The 16,961-nt window shown below is 41.8% G+C and overlaps 1 protein-coding gene across 8 annotated transcripts in view; it reads left to right on the top strand.

Moving 5' to 3' along the window:
- The window catches only part of SYNE2 (spectrin repeat containing nuclear envelope protein 2), a 337,489-nt gene that overhangs the window by 271,770 nt on the left and 48,758 nt on the right, over positions 1 to 16,961 (top strand). For all 8 annotated transcript variants that reach the window (XM_049611445.1, XM_049611444.1, XM_049611443.1 and 5 more), the window contains 11 exons: positions 272 to 442; positions 1,131 to 1,261; positions 3,350 to 3,554; positions 4,736 to 4,915; positions 5,625 to 5,753; positions 7,264 to 7,418; positions 7,532 to 7,676; positions 8,620 to 8,714; positions 10,206 to 10,440; positions 14,150 to 14,344; positions 16,508 to 16,633. In XM_049611445.1, the coding sequence (XP_049467402.1) occupies positions 272 to 442; positions 1,131 to 1,261; positions 3,350 to 3,554; positions 4,736 to 4,915; positions 5,625 to 5,753; positions 7,264 to 7,418; positions 7,532 to 7,676; positions 8,620 to 8,714; positions 10,206 to 10,440; positions 14,150 to 14,344; positions 16,508 to 16,633 (1,767 nt within the window). The remainder of the gene's footprint in view (positions 1 to 271; positions 443 to 1,130; positions 1,262 to 3,349; positions 3,555 to 4,735; positions 4,916 to 5,624; positions 5,754 to 7,263; positions 7,419 to 7,531; positions 7,677 to 8,619; positions 8,715 to 10,205; positions 10,441 to 14,149; positions 14,345 to 16,507; positions 16,634 to 16,961) is intronic.

Below are 16,961 nucleotides of genomic sequence, written 5' to 3'. Positions count from 1 at the left end.
AGAGAGAGACCAAGAGAGAGTGAGTGGGGGGAGGGGCAGAGAAAGGGAGAGACAGAATCCCAAGCAGGCTCTATGCTGATAGACAGCTCGAACTCACAAACCCTGAGATCAGGACCTGAGCCGAGATCAAGCCACCCAGGAGCCCCTTCCCCCATACTCACAAGCTGAAATGCCTAGATTAGATACCATGGTAGAATCCTTAGAAGGGAACAAAATGATGAAGGAGCCTCTTCTCACTGAGTTTCTAAATATCTTTGCACTTTTCATATAGGTCAACGAGCTCAAGACCTCCACGCAGTCTGTTTTGCAGGAGTGGAAGATTTACGAAAGCCTGTATGATGAGGTGGCGATGATGACAATCCGATTCTGGTACTGCATGGAGCACAGCAAGCCTGGGTTTTTGTCATTAGAGGCCTTAGGATGCCAGGTGCAGAACCTCCAGGTAAATTCAGCAGATCGTGGCACGGTGCTGCCTGGTTGGCAGAAGACCTCCGGTGGAGGCAGGTGCAGAAATGGACACAGCTGCCTTTGTGCTGTCCACAGAGAAGCGCAAAACAGCGTCTTAAATAGCAGCATCAAAAGGAGGACATGGAATTCCAAAATGAGCCAGATGAGTGGCTCCAAAGTTTACACTGGATTTTTCTCTATTATTCATGTCCATATTATCTCGCAGTTTAAAAGTTTGGTCTTTTGGGGGGTGTGTGTTAGCATTTTTTTTTTTAAAGTTTATTTATTTATTTGGAGACAGAGAGAGTGTGAGGGGGGTAGAGGCAGAGAGAGGGGAGACAGCGAATCCCAAGCAGGCCCCGTGCTGTCAGCGCAGCGCCCAGTGCGAGGCTCAAACTCGCAAACCATGAGATCATGACCTGAGCCGAAATCAAGGGTCGGGCGCTTAACCGACTGAGCCACCCAGGCTCCCCGTGTTAGCATACTTTTTAATGTTGTAGCCTCAGATGAAAGGATGCCTCCTCAGTGGGTTTCCTCTTCACATTTCTAGTAATTTTCCCCAGTCCTGTTAAGTTCTGAGCGTTAATATTATTGTGATGTAGCAGACGTGCTGAAAAGCAGCTGCCTCCCTTGGATGTGGCCAGGCCATTCTGAAGTGAATGTTCCTGCTCTGTTCTTCTCAGTCTCTTCAAGATGAAGCTGAGAGCAGTGAAGCAAGCTGGGAGAAACTGCAGGAGGTGATTCGAAAACTCAAAGATCGCTGCCCCTCGGTTGCTGAAATAATCGAAGAGAAATGCCAAAATACTCATGCCAGGTATGCTTTAAGATACAGATGGGATAACAGAGGAGATAGATTTCCTTATCTCAATGACACATGGTGAATGAAGTGACATCAGCTTTGTACAAGTACCGCGGGCTGATTGCGCCACCGGAGTTGCGAAGCGACGTCAGCTTTGTGAAGCTTAGGCATCTGAGATAATCTGGTTTTGTGCTACTGTGGTTCTTTTGCTTTGAAGCATCTCGTTTACGTAAGACTTGATTTTCTGAAGGCAATTACTTCCCTCGTAGCCAGGGTAGCCGCTTTCGGAGGGTATAGACCAACTGCCCAGTGCGATCCTCACGGATACCAAACTCCCAGGCTGAGACAGACTACAGGGTGCTCAGAAGGACAATGCGTTTCACTGGAAACCTAAGATGGAAGAAAGGGGATGTTATTATCCCTCTTGAGGGGACGTGATTTGTGAGATTGGAAGGAATTCTTTGATGAACTGCTTATGGTGGAAAGCTTAAGGAGGGTGGCCCTGGTTAATTGCAAGCCTGTAATTTTGCTGAATGGGATATGAAATTCAGCTTGAAGAGAATTTGATTTTTAAGCCAGCGATGAAGAGATTAAGCTACCCTCAGTGTCCTCCACCCTTCCTCCATGTAGATTCAGCCTCTCTGGTAAATCCACTTTCGACAAGTGTCGTGAACAAGAGGCATCAAATTTACATATGCTGCGGTGACATCCTCAGCTCGTGATCCAGTCCTTATTGGAAGAAGGGAAGGAGGGGGAGTAAGGAGGAGCATAGACATGTATCTGATGCCACTTACAGTATTGGGCCCACCCTCGAAACATGGCGGTGCAGTTTGCTATTGAAGGGATTCAATTGTTGCTGCTACACATACACGTTCAATTGTTGCCACAAGAATGTATCAGAAGGCTTATTGAAAAAGGTTGAAGAAGACAGCACCAAGATGCTAACAGTAGTTATCTATAGATCAATGAGATGTCAGAGGGTGTTTTTGTTTTTTGTTTTTTTATAACCTTCTCTTTATAGATAGGTAGGCAAGGAGGTAGGTAGGAAGGTGAGGTATAATGTAGGTACAGATATAGGGATAGATAGATTTAAACATACGTGGTTGGTGGGATTTTGTTTTCTTTCATGATGAGTGCACGTTCTATTATAGTTGGGGAAAATACTGTTTAGGAAAAACATTGTTCTGGTAAGATTTTGAAATGCACAAAAATAAAGCAACTGTGCCATTTTTCACCTTTTCCATCTATTTAGCAGAGTCAAGGCTATCAGGAAACAAGCATTCTTATGTGTTTCAGGTAAAATGTAAATATTATAATGCTTCCAGAAAGCTAGTTTGACCATATGTATAGCTATAACCTTAAAAATGTTTACACGTTCTTGTTCTTTGACCAAATTGATTCTCTCAGAAATCTAGTTTAAGACCAATATTTTGACATGTGGGAAAAGGTCTTTGGAACAAAGTTGTATCTGAGCATTAGATTTGAAAGCACAAATTAAAAATTATTTCATTACCCATACTAAACTTGAATTTGGTAATTAAAAAACAGACCACTTAAAGCCTGTTGTGTACAGCCATTTAAAATTAGACTGACTTAAAAAATAAAATTAGACTGATTTTTTATTAATAATGGGAAATTTTTAAGTCACATGGGAAAGAGAGGTTATTCAGTCTGTATATGGAATAAAAAAAAATTCCTTTATTTCCACTGTTATATAAGGAACATGTTGCTTTTGTCATTAGAAAATAAACTTGGCATAAACTCAATTTAAATAAGGCCCATTTAAAGACCTCCCCCATATAAACCCCTCCCATGTGGAGAAGTTTTCATCAATTTCTCTACCTTTGCCTAACAGACATTCGTAATACAATAGATCATGCCAATCACAAATTTGGTAGTTTTTGTTGATAATTATAAAGTCAACTAAATATCTTAATTTGGACTGCTGTTTTTGTTTATATAATGGTGATACATTAGTTTAAAAAGGCATTTGTGTCTTAACATCCCATCTGCTCTTGACTTACCGGTAGAATGTGTGCAGTGTGCTTTTGCTGCAAAGGGAAGAACGGTATGAGGGCCCTTTTGTTCATGTTGTTCTGACAGGTGGACCCAGGTAAACCAAGACATTGCAGAGCAGTTGCAGAAGGCCCAGAGTCTGTTGCAGCTCTGGAAGGCCCATAACAGTGCTCACACCGAAGCTGCAGCAAGGCTGGAGCAGCAGGAAGCAAAGTACCAACAGCTCGAAAACATCAACATGTCTGGAAACAACCTGGCAGAGATCCTGACCCGGGCCCTGCAGGATGTAAAGGTGGTTGCAAAGCCCATTGGGAAAACGAAGGCCAAGACAGCCCAACAGAGAGGGCCATGACCCAGGGACTAGACAGACCACAGGACAAAGAAGTGGGTCAGGACAGGTGCATCAGCAGGCCATGTAGGACGTGAACATGCTGTGATGTGCAGGGTTGGGAGGGCCGAGTGGTGACTCAGAAGCAAAGTCTAGGCAACAGGTAGCTGGGTCAAGGGTCCTTGTTCCAAGTTTCCCCTTTCATTTTAGCAGGTAAAACTCTAAAACAAAAGCCTCATACAAGGTCTCTCAAATAAAGGCAAAAGTGTCTCAACTGAGTGTGATCATCTAAGAATAATAGATGTTGAATCCCTTGCTTTAGAAATAATCATGGATTCATGCCATGTTAATGTGGCTTTTCTCTGGGTATGATGATTTTTAGACTATATTTAAGAGTTGTATAATTTCCTCTGTAATCTTGTCCTATCATAATGAGTGCCCAGAAAGTGAATACTCTCTGACTATATTTAAGAGTTGTATAATTTCCTCTGTAATCTTGTCCTATTATAATGAGTGCCCAGAAAGTGAATACTCTCTAGTTTTAAACTGGGTGACCAGATACATTCTGTAGCTTCTGAATCCAAAGGTCAAATAAAAAAATATTAATCCACTTAGTCAATGCAACAAATGTGATCTGTATTTCTGATCAACTTCTACCTAATTTGTTGTTTCAACAAATTTTGCATACACCACATTTATAGAGTAGCCCTAACATCAGCTTGATTAATGAGATTCTATGGTCTCTGCAAATGAATCCGTTTATGTCATAAAGTCTCAGACAGAGGACAGAGTTGCACTGATCCTTAAAATGGCCCTAAAGTGGATCCTTATAGTGTTTGATGATTAGAAACATAAAACATAGGACTCTACCCGGGTGGTCTTCAGTTTCTGCACATTGGAAGCCCCAACTCTGTTGATTAGTTGTCAGTTTTAGGTCGGAAATGACATATTTCAGAGGAGCGCCAGTGATGTGCGTCATATAACGAAAGCTTAGCTTTTTCAGCTCTTTGAAATAAACAATGACAAAAAGCCACGCCCACAATTTTAGGGCAGAAATTCTCCTAGATGTTGATGGAGTCCCAGGGATAGGAATTTATGTTGTGACACGAGGAGGAAATGTTTTCTGATCACTGTTGCTTCTCCAGGAACTGCAGGATGACGTACAGAAGACGAAAGAAGCCTTTCTCCAGAATTCTGCTCTCCTGGATCGACTTCCACAGCTCACAGAGTCCAGTACCCACGTGCCCCTCTCTACACAACTGCACTCCCTCCAGAGGGTTTCCTACTTGGAAAAGATGCTGCTTGTGAAAGCTAATGAATTTGAGGTTCATGTCCTTTTTCCATTCAACTTGTAATCTTGGACATTTGCAAGCTACCCTCAATTCCTTATATATGATGAAGTACTAGTTATTAGTACTTTCCGGGCTGCTCCTCGGGGAAACTACACAATCAAGATGCCCTGAACATAAAGATTCCCTGATGTGACTGTTCAATTACGTGAGCAATGGGCAGATCTTAAGCAAGCATCTCTTCTTCATTGAACATGTTGGCTTAAGAAGTAGGATATTATATTCCTTATTCTGTTCAGATCTCACAGTTATTTGGATCTCCAAGTGGGGTACTTGAGTCCTAGAAGTAGCTGCTTAAACCAGCGCCATTTGTTGTATTCTTTATTCATTTTTTGAAAAGCCTTTAGTGCCTGAGCTGTCAAAAACCTGCATAAAAGGCCATGGAGCTCCAATGTCCCTTTTCAATATCAATAGCAACACTGTGGGAGCAGAGTGCTCACTAACCCTCCTCTATATGCCCCCTCCAGCGGGTAATCCATTCATCCCTGAAGGCTCAGTGCTTTGCCAGAGGCACAAAGTAAAAAAACCAGGAGTCTTCTGAATATTCACCTCTGAATAGTCAAGATAATAATGAGCCGCTGGGCGTTGAAAACACCTTGAGCTTTTATCAGCTCCCAAGACTATGCTTCGTTTTGTTGTGTATGCACATGAAAATTATTTCCAATGAAAATCTCTCTTGTTCTAGTTTGTCCTGTCGCAGTTCAAGGATTTTGGGGAACGGCTGGAATCTTTAAAAGGTCTCATTACGCATGAAGAAGAGCATTTGGATAAACTCTACCATCAAGAAAAAGAAGAAAATCCTGAGTTATTCCTGGTATTGCCAATGTTTGTGTTTCCTTAGGGCTTAGACTCACCATAGGATAAAAAAATAAGCTAATAACTATTAAGTTACAGAATCTGTTGATGTCTTCACTCTTGAGGATGGTCATTTAAAAAAAAAAAGTTTACGTATTCTGAGAGAGACAGAGCGTGCAAGAGGGCAGGAGCCAAGAGAGAGGGAGAGAGAGAAAATCTCAAGCCGGCTCCACACTCCCAATGCAGAGCCTGATGCAGAGCTCGAATCTATAAACTATGAAATCACGACCTGAGCCAAAATCAAGAGGTGGACGTTTAACTGACTGAGCCACCCAGGTGCCCCTTGAGCATGGTCATATATATGCCATTCATTCTTGCCTTATTTTCCGTAAGGTCTGGAAAAGTATGACAACATAGAGATCTATTTTAGTAATATGCCACAGTAAATTTAGTAGATTTAAAAGTTTTTGACGTCTTTACTAATTAGCTTCAGTGAACTAGAATAATCTAGGCATTGGCTGTTGTGATTAATTGAACTTTTCTGGTTCGCTAAAGGTCAAAAATAAAATACCCTATTACATTAATTCTGTATTTTTTTTTCTTTATTACCTTAGTAAGTTTAGTGTAAGTAACAAAAATGAATGGAAGAATTAAAGAATTCTGGGTCGTACAAACTCCTAAGGACTGATACCCATAACCTAGATCGAGAGTCAGCCAACTATGGCACACTATCCAAATCCCATCTTCCACCAGTTTGTGTAAACTGTTATTGGCACACAGTCATGCCCTTTGATTTATTAATTGTCTGTGGGAATTTTCATGCTGCAGCGGCAGAGGTGAATAATTATGACAGAGATCATATGGCCCATGAAAGCTGAATTATTCATGAGCTGGCCCTTTACAGAAAAAGTTTGCTGACCCTGACCTAGATTGCGATGGCAGAGTTCTGTAGTGATAGCATGCATAGTGTCGAGGATGTTTGCTTAAAATACCATTGACCTAGCTGCTGTCCCTGGAATATTTTAAAAATAAAATTTTGATGCGTTTTCTTTCACGTGATTTCGTGTTCTTTCAAAATATGGATGTTTAAGGACCATGCTTTACTAGGGTCATTTTAAGGACTAAATTTTCATTGGCTTTGTGATCTGTTGAAGGTCAAGTTGGCAGAATACATAGGACTTTTGAAGTCCAAAATGGGTCCTGTAAAAAAAAAAAAAAAGACAAAACTCCTATCTCATTTCCATCTCCCTCAAAGGGTGATCCCTGAGATCATTTTCTATTTCCCGGGCCATTGCGGTGCTGACCGTGTGTGCACTTATTCTAGAAAAGCCACAGGATTGGGAGACCAGGGTTTAGGTCCAAGTCTAATACTAACTGGCTGTTTGATCATGGGTAAGTCATCTACCTATTGAGGCTCCCAGTTTTCCCTCATTTTTGAGATAAGGATGGTCTGCAGGATCTCTGAGTCCTTTTCATCTTCTAGATATCTTATTGGCCTCCAGAAACCTGAAATTTAATTTTTTTAATAGAACCATGTGCTGGCACTGACAGCCCAGTCACCTGATGTGGAACATTTGAATGAAATAAGCCTCAAACTCCCCCTTAGTGACATAGCCATAAAGACGTTACAAAATGTGAACCGACAGTGGATTCGGGCCACAGCAACAGCCCTGGAACGCTGCAGGTCAGAACATCCCACCTCTTTCATTCTGTTTCAGTTAAGCTAAAATTATTGACTTGAGCTCAGTAATGTCATTGTTTTATGGTTCTGTTTTGTCTGTGTGTAAACCTTTGTAGTGAGCTTCAGGCAACAGGATTGAATGAAAAGTTTCTTTGTTGCTGTGAAAAATGGGTCCAGCTTCTGGAGAAGACAGAAGAGACGCTCAAGGTGACTATGGCTGACAGCCTCCCAGCTCTCCTGGAACAGCAGAAAACATACGAGGTAAACCTGTGCTCTCCGCTGCTTTGTACATTCACCCTGGGGCAGGAGTCAGGGAAAGATACTCATTGCAATCTATTTAAATCGATCAGTCCCTAACAATCGAATATAGGACTTTAAGCAGATTCATTTGCCAATTGATTATTTGTAAAACTCTCACACATTTCATAAATTTCAACATTTTGTTTTAGTGCTCTATTTTATTAATGAGAGAACTAGATTTTCTGCAACAGGGGAAACTTCTAGCACAACTTTGCTTCCATAGGATGCAAACATACCAAGAGCAGGCTAAAATACTTCAACTCATCTTTGCATATTCACTGAATAATTCTCTAAAATATTGAATTGCATAATTATAATTGCAGCCTTAATAATTTGACAGAGGTTATTCCCTGTGCTTACACTGATGTGCATTCAGAAATACTCTTGATGGTATAGGCAAATACTGCATTTTGAAAGTGTGCATGATTAGGTCACTAATTTTTAATGTAAATGATTTAAGTCTTTATCGTTACATTAAGGTCCTCCAATGAAAATGAAGTTCATTGAACAACCAAAACAAAAAACCCTGCATGAGTGACCTCGATTAAATTACCAGCCCTCTTTCCGTCTTAGTTTCCTTATCTTTAAATGGGTGTGATAATAGTACTTAAGTCTGAAGGTTGAGGAATAAGTGAGACAATGCGTGTTTTACACAGTGCCTCACAAATAGTAAATGCCCAATAAATGGGCTTTAGTTGTACTTGTTATTACGCTTGTTTGCTTCTGAGATTCTATTCATAGGTGATGGTGACATGATGGTTGAGCCTTTTTTGCAATGAGGCTCAAATAATTTGAAAATTCATCGTCTCCCATGTCCTCTGTGAGCTTAGATTTTAATAGGAAATAGAAGCTCCAGGTTCATAAAAAGAATCTACTGATATCTTCTATTTTAACTCATATGCAGATGTTAGAAGCTGAAGTGTCTATAAACCAGACAGTGGCTGATTCTTATGTCACCCAGTCCTTACAACTCTTGGACACCACAGAAATAGAGAAGAGGTAAGCTGTCTGGGGTTTATGATGGGTGTGTGTGTGTGTGTGTGTGTGTGTGTGTGTGCGTGCGTGAGGTCTGGCCTCCCACCACGTGTATCTTGACCACTTTGGTAACCTGCAGCCATGTCAGTTGATAGACCATCATGAGGCCAGTCTTCTGTTTATTAGGATGGGGACTTGCTACGTGGCCGTAGAGATGTCAGTCGCACTTCTATGTATGATAGAAGGGTGGCATTAGCAAACATTAGATTAGTGCTTTGCGAATACCCACTCACCAAGTGGAGTTAACTAAGTTTTTGCCGCAAAGGATTCTTCTGTAGTGTTTTTCTCTGTCTGCAGCTTCATGACATTTTGCTATTTGAAAAATAATTTTGGGGGCGCCTGGGTGCTCAATGGGTTAAGCATCCAATTCTTGATTTTGGCTCAGGTCATGATCTCACGGTTGTGAGATTGAGCCCCGTGTCAGGCTCTATCTGGGTGTGGAGCCTGCTTAAGAGTCTCGCTCTCCTTCTCCCTCTGCCCATCCCCCTTGCTGTCTTGCTCTCTCTGTCTCTCTCTCAAAAAATAAAAAATAATAACAATAATTCTTAAAGTGCTGCTGTTCCCAGCAGGTAGCTATAGCACATAGTTGTGCAAGAAGGGATTTCTCTCTCTGCTATGTACACGGTGTTGGCATCACTGGGCAGTGCCAGTCAGGGTGAGAAGAGCCCCTTACGCCAGCCTGGTGACATGAGCCTGCTCACAGAGCTGGTACATATGGCAGACAGAGTCCTGAGACGGGCTAGCCTCTTAAATGCTTCTCTAAGTGTCCTGATAGATACTGTTTTTCCTCCCCATTAACACCCATATACCTGAATTTTCTTTGAGCATAGCTAAGAAGTATAAAGTCCATTTCCTTCTAGCTCTGAAGTTACAACTTCAGCCCCATTCCAGGATGACAAACTAGATTTTGATCCGTGCAGCAAAGCATGACTTTTCTGATAATATATAAAAGGCCTTACTTATCACGTGGTGGGTTATTATTTATCCGGAAAAGAACTCGTTGAGTAGTCACAGAAAGCATCGTCTCTGTTGCTGAAATTTTGTAAAGTACGGCGTGCAAGTAAGTAATCGAGAACGTTACACGGTACCTATTCATCATCTCGCATGGGTCCAATATTCAGTTTTCCACACAGCATTTGGAATAATGCAAGTTAAAATAGCTTACATTTGTTTAAAGGATGCAGTTTTTCCATGCTGGCAAAATACCGGGTCACATGCAACTATCTCCCGCTAAATGCCTTTTGCCAACCCCACGCTGCCCCTGCCCCAACCCTAAATTTCCCAACACCTTTAAGTTGAAGAGTACGCACATTTTAAAAAGGTTTTCTTCCACCCCCACCCCCCACCCCTGTAAATGATGCATATTAACAGCACATCTGAGCTTCTTCGGTGCGTTGGGAGTTCTTTTTTCTACGTGTCGGTGACAAGATCCTCTAACCATTTGTTTCTCCCAAGACCGGAATTTGTTTCAAAGTTCACGAAACTGAAGGAGCGGTGGCAGAGTGCGGCCCAGAGCCTCCGGCAGAGGAAGAGCCACATCGATGGGCTGGTGGGGCGATGGCGGCACTTCACCACGGCCGCGGAGGACTTGCTCCGCTTCCTCGCCAACACCGGCCCCCTGCTGTCTGCCGCCAAGAGCCAGGATTGCCACAGCCTCCCCCAAACCAGGAGGCTGATCCGTGAGCTGAAGGTAATGCCGGCACGGTAGCAGCGCGAGGACTACGGTGCGATCGTCGTTGGGAAGGTGTTCATTCACCTCAAGTTTTGTGGGTTTTTTTTTTAATATATTGCAATTCAGGTGTGCTCTCTGTACTGGGAGGATCAGCTATCCAGGGTCACTGTGACCCTGTTCAGCCTTGTCCCCAGCCTTGTGGCGTCCGAAACCCAATCTTACCCGTTCATCCAGAAATAGTGAGGCTCTCTCGGGCTGCGGGAGTAGGGCTGGAGTTGGGGATGGGTGGGTAGAGTGGGGCAAGTCTCAGTGACAGATTCCTTCCACCCAAGCTTTAAGGCACCGACTGATGAATAACTTGACCACCAGTGCCATAATTTACAGTGGAACTCTTGCTTACTCTTGAAGGGCAAATTCATTTAGGCAACCAAGTTTTCTCTTTTTTTTTTTTCTCTTTATTTTCTCTTTTTATTTTCCTCTTTTTTTTCTCTTTTTTTCTCTTTTTTCTCTTTTTTTCTCTTCTCTTTTTTTCTCTTCTCTTTTTTCTCTTTTTTTTCTTTTTTTCCTCTTCTCTTTTTTTCCTCTCTTTTTTTTCTCTTTTTTTTTCTTTTTTTTTTTCCTGTTTTATATTAATTCCGGTGTTCCATGCAGTGTCATATTAGTTTGTATTAATTCCAATATTACTAAATGCTCATCAAGGTAAGTGTGCTCTTGGGCAACCAACTTTTCAGTCAGAGAGTTGCTGAACGAGCATAGGTTTCGAATAGTTAGTGGGCAGTCCCCAAAACATGTTCCGTTTAGCTGTAGAACCACTCTGCACTGTAGAGGCACAGCTAAATGAAACACCACCCTTTTGAAATCCTGTACTCTCTTCATTCATTTATCCAGTTATCAGGCACCAATTGGATATATCTGCTCTGTGCCCGGCACTGTTTTAAATGCTGGGCATGTGGTATGGGCAAAGAGAAGAGCCTTGCTCTCAGGCAGGCAAGCAGACAAATTAATAAACAAGGAAATGCTAATTCATCTGATTGGTGGTGGGAAGTTGGACAAATCAATAAATAAGGTAATCAGATTGCAATAAGGCATATGTCAACAACTAAAACAGGACCAGTAACGAAGGGGCTGGTGGCTGCTTTTAACTGAGTGACCTCTGGGAATATGACATGTAAACTGAAACCTGAATGATGAGAAGGAGCCAGCCGTGCAAAAATCTGGGGAAGAACCTTTCAGACAGAAGGAATGTCTTACCCCAGAGTCCGCAAGATGGGAACAAACTTGACAGGGCAGAGGAACAGGAAGAAGGCCAGTGTGAGTGGAGTATAACCAGTAAGGCAGCAGTGGTAGGGAGTGAATTTGAGAGGCAAGTAGGGAGGAGCGCTTTGTAGGTGAGATGTAGTAGCCGGATTATAGTCTTCCTGTAATCGGAAGCCTCAGTTGGAACAGGGGCAGCATGGTACCATTTGTGTTGTTTTTGTGTTGTTGTTGTTTTCAATGCCGTCTCCACGCCCGGCACGGAGCCTGATGCGGGGATTGAACTCGAGACCCTGAGATCAAGACCTGAGCTGAGATCAAGAGTTGGATGCTTAACCTACTGAGCCACCCAGACGCCCTGATACCATTTGGATTTTTTAAAGACCCTCCAGCTGCTCTGAGGGAAGATAGATAATAGGGGCGCCGAAGGAGAGTCAGGAATCCCAGCGTATTACTTATCTCTTGCTGCATAACAACCGTCATTGATTATTAGCTCTCAAAGTACTCGGGGTCGACAGGGCTCAATTGGGTGGTTCTTGCTTAGGGTCTCTCAGGAAGTTTCAGTCAGACGGTGGTGGGGGCTCCCTCACTTTCATGTCTAGCACTTAAGTGGGAAAGACTCAGACAGCATGATGCTCTGTGGTCTCTCCACATGAAGGCTTCTTCTAGCCAGACTTTTTACATGGCACCTCAGTGGACTCAAAGGTGCACGTCCCAAGAGAGAGATCCAGGGAGACGCTGTACTGCCTTCTAGACCTAGCCTCAGAAGTCACATAAGTCACTTCTACCGTCCTCTGTTAATGAAGGCCATCACACATGCTCACACAGGATTAACAGAAGGGGGCAGAGACCCCAATGCTTGATGGGGAGTGATGGCAAGGTTCTGGAAGAGCGTGTAGGACTAGGAATATTGTGGGCATTTTGTGAAAAATACAGTCTCCTATAACCAGTTAGAAGGCCATTTCTATAGTCTTGGATAGCTATTATGATGGATAAGAAAAGGATGATCATGGTGAAGACTGAAAAAGGATGTGTTTGTAATAGAGTTTACAAGACTTCCTAATGGTTTGGATGTGGCAGGTAAAGAAAAATCTAAGTCAAGATGACTCTAGGGTTTTGGCTTGAGCATCTTGGTGGATAGTGTGCTGTTGACCAAGTCAGGGAAAATTGGAGGAGGAGCAGGTCTTTTGAGAAGCCTAAAATGCCTGTTTGATGTCTGTCTCTTTGGCCATGTCGAGCAATACTATGCGTTGGAAAGACGAGTGTGGAGTGTCAGGACGCTCCCTGAGTTGCGGTTCCTCTTATTTGTGTCTGATCCTGAGAGGACAGTCTGCTTTCCTACTTTGTATTGGGTTATATCAAGTATTCCCAGAAATACCTTTGTAAATCAATACTCTGTTGATTTTTTTTAAACATCAGTTCCCATTCTAGAAAATGCCTACATTATGCCTCCCTTGAGAAATTTGAAGATGAAGGAAATCATATTTAGAACAGAAAAAAAAAAAAGAAAGAAAACTAAGTTGTTTTTTTTTTTTTTTCCTGAAACCAAATGCTTTTGGGAGTATGGGTCAATTTAAAAGTGTTTACTTCATTTTTATAGTGAAAATAGGTACTTTCAGTCCCTTTAAAGAAGAGCCTGGAGGCGCCTGGGTGGCTCAGTTGGTTGAGCATCCAACTCTTGATTTCAGCTCAGGTCATGATCCCTGGGTTGTGGGATCAAGCCCTGTGTGGGGCTCCATGCTGAGCGTGGAGCCTGCTTAAGATTCTCCCCCTCTCTCTCTCTCCCCCTCTCTTTGTCTCTCCTTCCCTCTCCCTCTTCCCCTCTCCCCCACTTTCACTCTCTTTAAAAGGAAACAACAGAAAAAAGAGCCTGCACGATACTCAAATGGAACGTCATACAGCTGTCCCTCTGGGGCATACGCTGATGCATATATTTAAGTGCCCATAATAAGTTTAAGTGTATATTTTTTATATTTTGCCTTTTTTATTTGTTCTCTCCTTTTATATCTGTGTAGCATAATATGTACATTTGACTCTCAGGGGTTAAGAGTAAGCTGACTCTTCTAGCATGGTCGTAGTGAGTATTTGCTCTTAATTTCAGGTCTAATACTCCGATCATTTGCTTAATACTCTAAGGTCTATTTATCTTGTAGGCTCTTAGTCTTTGAAGTATATATTTTTATGTCTTTATGTCTCTGATCATTACACTAAGAATGTTATCTCTTAACCATTGGAAATTATTTTAAGATCACATTACTTGGTGTAGTATATAGTAGTGTAAAACGTAACCTTAGATGTGAATGTGTGTGTGTGCGTGTGCACACTTTCTAATCAGATCTGTCTAATTTATGTATAATTTAACATTTATCAGCAGGAAAAGCTCCGAAGGAAATGTTCACAAACACCTACGGTCGCAGTTGGATAATAGCAGAGGCTCAAGGAAATCACTTTTTTGTGTTTTTTGGTTTTCTAGAGCAAAGACATTCATTTTCAGAGACGGCACATCACCTATGCACTCACCTTAGAAGCTGGGGAAAAGTTACTGAACACAGCTAGCCTGGAAACAAAAGAGTTGATTGACAAGAAAATCAGTCAACTCCAGGACAACTGGAAGGACACAAAGCTCCAAGTAGGAGAGATGATTACCCAGTTGCAGAGCAATATAGAGGTAAACTCACCGTTTACTTTTCCTGATATTCAGGTGCAGTACATAGAATTTTTGTTTGCTGTGCAAAAATGGGAACGATTTTAGGAAATCACAATATTGTAAGTTTTCCGAGGGACCTTGAGTCCTAATCATACTAGGTACTTGTTGCAAAATAATAATCGAACATTGAGAAAGTTCAGTGTTAAATGTATGCGTACTTGAGGTTCTATTTTATATTCACTTTTACAAAACAAGAAACTCGTTCACGTTCCATGGAAGTTCTGTACAGAAAGCTAATGTTCCACATATGGTCTGACCTTGCGTGTGGTATGTGAAAATAAACACGGTAAAACTTCCTCTTTGTTCTGTCGTCCGAGAATGTGCTTTTCCACAGAAGTGCGTATAAGAGTTTCACAGATAATTTATGATTATATTTTTAAGAACCAAAATGTTTTATTCTGAGTCATTATTAGGAAATAATTATTATTTTGTTACACTAAAACATATCAAGGTATTCTTAAGGACTCTGAGCTGCTTTGATCCCATGGCCCAACACAACTATGCTGCCCGAATGTTTTTGTGGTTTTTATTATTTTTCTTATATTTTCTTCTCTAAACATTATTTAAAGTGGTCTGTTTAATTTTTATTTCTCTGAGCATACCTGCTCCTTATAGCCCACTTCCTAATCTTTTGTGGGTGTACCAAAACCAGATAACCAAGCTTATCAGAGATGGTTTGTTTTTTGTTTGAATGTTTGTTTATTTCTGAAAGAGAGACAGCCAAAGTGCAAGCAGGAGAGGGACAGGGAAAGAGAGGGAGACACAGACTCCAAAGCAGGCTCCAGGCTCTGAGCCGTCAGCACAGAGCCCAATGTGGGGCTCGAACTCACAAGCCATGAGATTGTGACCTGACTGAAGGGGGACGCTTAATCGACTGAGCCCCCCAGGGTCCCCCAGAGTTAGTGTTTTTGAATAAAGAATAAATATGTGCTGAGTTAGGGCCTGAACATCTCTCCTATGAATAAAATATCCGAGTTTTATTTGGTATATGGGTTATGTGAAATTCATTAACTAGCAAATATTTGTTGAACACTTCCCCTGTTTGCAAAACACGGTGGTAAATGTATTAGTTAATGGTTTGCGGGGAGAAATAAGGACTCAGTTTCATTTCTCTCTTCACTTCCTTCCTGGTTATGTTCCAGAGAGTTGATGTTGCAGACAAGCAGCCTCCCCTCATGTGAATTCTATGTTACCATAGATTAGGGGCAACTCAAGTGTGTTTAGGTATCAGTTGTACTGAGGAATGTTTGACTTTACGTTTGTCTACTTTTAGCAACCTCGGGAGTAGAAACTTATTCCAGTGAATCTATTGTAAACATTCTGAACTTGTAAATGCAGGCAACTATTTTCTCAGTGATACAAGGGTAAAGGAAAAGAGATGCTGTGAGAGAGAGGAAGGCATTGCAGAGGTGAGGGGGTGCGGGCAAGCGGACTGCAGGCTTAGGCCGACCTTTGACTGGTGTGCTTGTAAGCGCATATCCTTGGCCAGTCACTTTTCTCTGAGCCTCATTTTAAAATGCGAAACCCTGTCAGTCTCCTAAAATTATGATAATTACAGTGAGATAACGAAGTTGAGAATGCTTTATAAACCGTAAAGTGCTTTAAGCAGAAGGCGGCAGTCAAAGCAGCGGTGAGAAATGTGGAGCGAAGTTCACTATGAAAGGGTCACTAAAGCCACGCTATTTCCAGAAAGAGAGAGAGCGAGCGCAGAGGGACATTAGAAAGAAGACAAGAAAAGTGGTTGAGTGCTTTTGGTTTATGATGTGTGTGCCCAAGACTGTGTTAAAAATTAATCCTTACAGTAGCCTTTTAAATGTGCACTTTCCGGAAACTAAAATAAAAATAAGATTAGATCGAGGATATGGGGAAGGAAGAAGAAATCTTTTGAAGCAAAAGCCAACCAACTCAGTCGTTGAAATGAGCCACACATAAAGCTGCAACAGGGGTATGGAACCATACTGGTGTTCTATCTGCTTTTAGACTAGTCTTCTTGAGAAAAGGAACTGGGTTTCTGTGGGATTTACAAAAAGACATTTAATGGAGTGGATTAAATGAGTTGTTTGGTTTCTGCGATTCATTCTTAAAAGCAAAGCACTTACCAATTTTAATACTGTTTTCAAATAGACCTGGGACCAGTGTGAAAAGAAAATCAAGGAGTTGAAAAGCAGGCTGCAAGTTTTAAAGGCACAAAGTAGAGATCCTCTTCCGGAACTTCATGAGGACCTCCATAAAGAAAAAGAGCTGATTAAGGTATTGAAAGCTGCAAAGTCGCGTTGCAGATAATCACTTAGCGGTTTTCAGAGATGTTGAAGTGTTTGCCTTTCTATCCTGTGTTGAAACCGTGTTTCCATGTTCAGTCAGAAATCGTTTCCCCTATCTTCTGTCTAAAATAACATCCTGGTCTCTAAAGCAGTTAGAATTCATGCTCTTTGAGATCCATGCATAAATCTGAGAAAGGCTTTTACAGAAATTCTTCTTAGGAATTGGGGGGGGGGGGGTTCCTCCAGGTCCTCTTTCTGTTTGTTTCTCTCCTCTGTAGTACACTGAAACCTGTTCCCTTAACAAATGACCTTGTCGG

Source organism: Panthera uncia (assembly GCF_023721935.1).
Source record: "Panthera uncia isolate 11264 chromosome B3 unlocalized genomic scaffold, Puncia_PCG_1.0 HiC_scaffold_1, whole genome shotgun sequence".
In the NCBI taxonomy this organism is placed as follows: domain Eukaryota; kingdom Metazoa; phylum Chordata; class Mammalia; order Carnivora; family Felidae; genus Panthera; species Panthera uncia.
This window is presented reverse-complemented; position numbering and strand designations above follow the sequence as displayed.